Here is a 5,561-nt window from a genome sequence, read left to right as displayed (position 1 = left end):
TACAACTGCCCCATTCTCTATCTTTTTTTTAAGCAGAGAAAAATAGAATATGGGCTAACATTGTTTAGTATGTCCCTCACTCTTCTTATAACACGAAGATGATCAACTCAACCAACACTGAACTTTATTTATTCTTTTAATCCCACCAAGGTACACTAGGTTTGAGATGAACCAAGATCAAGATACAAAATGAACAAAATACCAGCATCTATGAACAACACGGAAAAGGAGTACATGCTCACTCAATAATACCTAAAAAGTAAAGTCTACAAAATTTTAAATAGAAAAGTTTTATTTGCAACTTTTCTGTTGTATATAAAAAAAGCAATCATTGCATGGAATTATGAATGATTTCCGGAAGTATACCATGCCTTGAAGAATTAAAAAATAGGAGTAGGGTCAGAAGGCATACCTTCTGAGATAGAACAACAAAATTAGAAACACTAAAATCCTCAGTGCATGCTCGTCCATCTTCAGGGATGTTATCACAAGCATCTCTACTTGATTCTAACTTGTCACCATCATAATCACCTTCATGTGAAAAAAGAACTCTTTTTACATGCTTATTGCATGAGATTGAATTCTGGGTGGTCATAATCTCAAGTTTAACATCAGAACTGGGTGCCAATCTTCTAGGTGTTGACTGAGCAGGTGTCTCTGTCGTTAACATATCTGTGGATGAGGCAATCTTGAGATGAGAGCTTTCATAACTACCACAACTAACAGACTGTGGAGAGCAAATCAGACGTGCTGGTGTATTAACAACACTACATTGGAATCCCATAGAACATGATTCATTCTGCTGTCCTTTTTCCATGTCCTGATCATTTGTGCTATCAGATTTCAAATATGAAGTAGTACATTTTTTCTGCCATTCACTGCCACCTTCACCTCCTTCATTTTCCAAGCAATCAGATGAATGATGTGACTGACCAATTGGACTTGTTACAACGTTATTTTCTGTCTCTGACACAGCATTATTCTTTGAGAAATGCCTTTTTAAAGGATATGGCTGACATTCCTGTAATAGATGTTGATTTTGATCCGAAGTTGATGATGAGAGTATAGAAGGATCTACAGGCAAGTCCTCACAAATCAAGCTATTTCTTTGTTGAAAAGGTTCTGGTAGAGTAGCTTCTGGGATATCAGTATTCTGGACCACAAAAGTAAAGAAAACTTCTGAAAAAGATTTATTAACTTGTTTTGAATTAAAAAAAAAAAATTACCAGATCGAAACCACACTCAAAACTCACAGTATAGAGAAAGGTAATCTACATACAAACAGAGTTATTACAAAAGGATCAGAACTCTCTAGGTTTACATTTAAAAGTTACACCCCGACTTGGTAATTGTAGGAAAGAAATTCTCTTTTCCTTTCACAAAAAAGTCAAGATACTCCTCTGGGCCACAATATAACTGGTTTAACCACCTCACATGGACCAAAAAATATTAGTTAAATGGCAGTTATAATATTAAATATGTAAAGAATAGATATCCAAATATGCCATTGACAAAAGTCAATGCTAGATTAATTATTATGACTAATTACTTATAAAGTTTAATTGTATAGAAGGGGAAAATAGGGAGACAAATATTAAATGCTCTAAATATTATCAAACTGGATTTATATTTTGGACCAAGCCAAACTAAGGAAAAAGGAATTATATTGTGGATCAGAGAAGTACATAATATCTATTACGCTCCTATTATCGTCACTCCACAGTAATTATTTATTTTTATTACCTTTTTGATCTAAGGACATAAGGGACACTTCTCATTCCATGCTATTTTGTTTACCAATCCAGCCACATGACCACGAGAATTTAAATTGATATTTACATAAAAGCAAATCAGATAAGTTTGACCTATAGGACGATCCCAAAATATTGCTATGGTTGTCATAACAGCTTTAGACAGAACAAATACAATAAGCCATAACAACACAATATTGGAATGATACCTCTGGATGCGTATTGAAGAACTCAAGCAGCCTAAAACCAAAAAGTTGCCGGAGAGCCACATAAGTAGTTTCTTTAGATTGTCCTAGCACAACCTCATGTACCAAGGTGATCTTCAAATCAGGCTTCATACACAAGTTTCTATTATCATGTACTAATACCTTCTCTATGCATATGGCTTCAGGAAGTATATACTTTATCTGCCCAAGATCCCTGTACAAGAATTTTCTGCGAAGAGAAAATAGCAGCAGCACAACATGCCAACCAAGAATAGTGAGAAATGAGAACTGAATTTGAAAGAGAAATTCAGGAAAGGATAAAAACCCAAGCCCTTCAATGGGATCCATTAGTTATCTCAGGGACATCGGAAAATAAAACAATGCAGAAGATAAATATAACTAAAACAGCAGCAAAAGTTTCAATTACCTTTTAGCAAGAACTTCAACCTGGGAACAGATGTTTTGAAACGTGGTAGATTTTTTGCACAGACGAAGCAACCTCAGTGAACAACTCATAGAGTCAAACAAATCTTCTAAAGCCTTGTATCTGAAATCTCAGAAATTTAAAAAACAAAAGAAAATCTCAAAATACAGTTCAATCACAGATGAGGAAAAAAAGAGCAAACAAATAATTACTTCCTACAGGAAAATTTTTCAAGGGACGCAATTCACAAGCAATTAGGCACTCACGTTTCTGGAAGCTGTGTGGATCCTTCCTTGAGTTTGGCGGGTAAGGGCTCACTAGTCTTCTCTGGAGTCTGACAAGCGATAGATTTATCAGCTCCATGAAGGATCTTCGCACACTTAAAATTCAAAACGTTTTGTTCCCCTTCAGCCAGTGTTTTCTGATCCATCCTCCAACAGCAACACAGTACAGGAAGAACTGGAGGACATGAAAGAATTGAAGAATATCATCATGCATTGCGAAAATTCCACATCGTTTACGAAAACACTGCAGTTCTATAACCCTTCGCTAGAAGGAAAAGGAGAAGCATTACCTGAATTTGCACTTGCAGAACTGGACACAAAGCTCGACTAGCTAGGTTTTGGAGTTGATGGAGAAGCGGAATGGGAGGGAAAATAATCAATGATCCAAGTGTTCATATATTTCCGGTAGAGACAACAACGCCGTCGTTTACCTTTCAGGGCATATGACCGTTGCCGGGTGGGCACCCTCCTCGAGGGTGATGATTTTTAGGCCTCTTGTTAACCAGAAGCTGAGAATTTATCGAGATCCACTACATATGGGCCTTGGCCCAGCCCATTGGAGGTGTCAAGGAAAATGACAGTCCAATTCGCTCCCTATTAAAATTACTGAGATTTGTATCAGAAACTAAGCCATTCACATGCAGATTCTCAAGATGTTTATTTCTTTTGGATTGTTTGAATTTAATTTAAATTATTTAATTTTTATTATATTTTATTATAATTATTTAAATGTAATTCAAGGAAAATGGGAGCAATTTAAATTGTGAAAATGGGAATGTTCTATATTATATGCAAGCACCGTGTCGTTAGATGAAACAATAGCGTACTCCTTGTTCAAGGGCTAGAATCTAGTAATCAATAGTATAACTATAGATTCTAGTTCCTTAAACAATATGTTAATTGATTCGATGTTTAGAATTTAGGTTTAGACTAAACTTAATTTAGAAAGTTTATTTTTTTTATCATCAATACTTCAAAGAAAACAGTCTATATAATAATGATGGAGGATACTTTATGCCACATGGAATTTGTTTTTTTTTTCCAGGTAAAAGAGTACATCCACTATTTTGACTTATATGATATTTTAGTTTCGCATACTAATTTTATAAAACATATTTTTAATAAAAATATTTTTTGTTAATAAAAATATTTACGTTAAAATTAGAAGACTAAAAAAGGTAGTTTATTTTCATTAAAAAATATAATTTATAAAAATTAAGAAGTCAAAGTAAAATTTGATATAAATTAAAGAAACAAAAATACATGTCCAGCTTCTTATTTTATTTTATAAATAAAGGTGCAAAAGGAAGATGTGATAACATGCATATCCTTGTAAATTAGATAATGCTACCTCCTGTCCCAAATACAAAAATTAGTGAAAGGATTTGTTTTGATTTTAAATATAAGATTTTAATTTGTTTTATCTCTTAAATTTATAACTTTTTATTGAACTCTCCTTATTAATTACATATGTTAAAGAAAAGTAGTATCAAATACAAATTATTAAAAAGAGTACTCTAATTAGAAAAATTAACATGTATTTATTATAAATAAATAATTTCTTTAAGATTTATAAGTTAATTATCCAGCTTCTATATTTAATTGAGAGATAGTAATTTTTTTGCAAGCAAGGAATAGAAATTTCCACATGCATCCATTATAACGATCATCGGTTAAATTACTCATTTTTTTAAGTAAATATAGTTTCATTTTTTATATATGTGAAAGTAGACAATATTGGAACCAAATGTTTTTTCCCCTTACCAATTAAAACCAAATCTTAATATAATAAAGAAGAAAGCCCTCCAAACCCCAATTGGCAAGAGGATATTGTTACGACATTGATGATGCCATTAATTGGTTGAGTACCGAAGGGCCATTTTGCAAGCCGAGGCATACATGAAGTGGGAAAGTAGTTATTTTTTGTCCAAAATAAAATATTTTAATTTATTTTATTATTCATAAAATAATATATTATTTAATAATATTATACAGAATTAGTTTAGAAAGATTAGATCACACATATTATAATTAAATAATTTATTTTTTTTTAATTTTTTTATCAGTAATTTAATCAAATTAGATAAATAACTCTTAATACTGGATGGGCAATCATTCTTTTTGGCCAAAAAGATTACTTAGTCTATGTTAAAATGTCTATGCATGACCAGTGATGATTATATTAATTGATGATACCTTTTATATAAAAGTTTCCACTCGAAAGTTGAAGTCTTCTGCATTAAGAAAAGCAAATCTCCTTGGAGCTTTTTCCCCCAAATGGAACTTTATTTAGGACCCAATTGAGACTTAACCTAATTTAAATCCAAATTATCAATGGCTAGTTCCATATGTCATGGATATTATTCCTAATTTCCTAATTGAGTTTAAAAAAGGGCATGCATTACGCCAAGGATTGTCGGTTAGTAATGGAATGAAGTATATGAAAACTTGATATATGAATATCTTTTTAAAAAATAATTAGTTGTTATATCAAAAAAAAAATACTTTTGTCATATTTATTTTCTGGAAAAAAAATTGCATGAATAACTAGCATGCCTGTACACATGACAAGAGGAAAAAACTAACACGTAATTTCTTGTTCTTGCATTATTGACGATCATTGTTAGTTATATAACTAGCGCGAGCTTCATATATGGCATAAAGTTTTAAAAATAAATTTTATATTACATAAAAATATATGGATTCCTACTACTATTATTATTGCTTTAATAAAATCAGAATTAACCTGTTATTTTCTTTTAAATTATCATTAGATTATTATATAAATGTAACATCTATTAACAATGTACAAATATTGTTCTTTTACATGCTTTTTAAAAACTTTTTTTGACTCCCGCGCGGGTATAATATCAATGGCCTCAGAGAAGAAAAAAAA

The 5,561-nt window shown here is 31.6% G+C and overlaps 1 protein-coding gene across 1 annotated transcript; it reads right to left on the bottom strand.

The window, feature by feature from the left end:
* Positions 1-328: 328 nt before the first annotated feature.
* LOC114753966 (uncharacterized) lies at positions 329-3,036 on the bottom strand. The gene is made up of 5 exons (XM_028942678.1): positions 2,956-3,036; positions 2,648-2,840; positions 2,385-2,504; positions 1,961-2,186; positions 329-1,153 (listed from the first exon to the last, which is right to left on the bottom strand). Exons 2-5 carry the CDS (start codon positions 2,809-2,811, stop codon positions 329-331), a joined length of 1,335 nt encoding a protein of 444 aa, XP_028798511.1. The 5' UTR covers positions 2,812-2,840; positions 2,956-3,036.
* Positions 3,037-5,561: the final 2,525 nt, after the last annotated feature.

This window comes from Neltuma alba, unplaced genomic scaffold, assembly GCF_004799145.2.
Source record: "Neltuma alba isolate B1F8T4 unplaced genomic scaffold, ASM479914v2 tig00008338_pilon, whole genome shotgun sequence".
Classification (NCBI taxonomy): domain Eukaryota; kingdom Viridiplantae; phylum Streptophyta; class Magnoliopsida; order Fabales; family Fabaceae; genus Neltuma; species Neltuma alba.
Note: the sequence above shows the minus strand (reverse complement) of the source record. Positions and strands in the feature narration are given on the sequence as shown.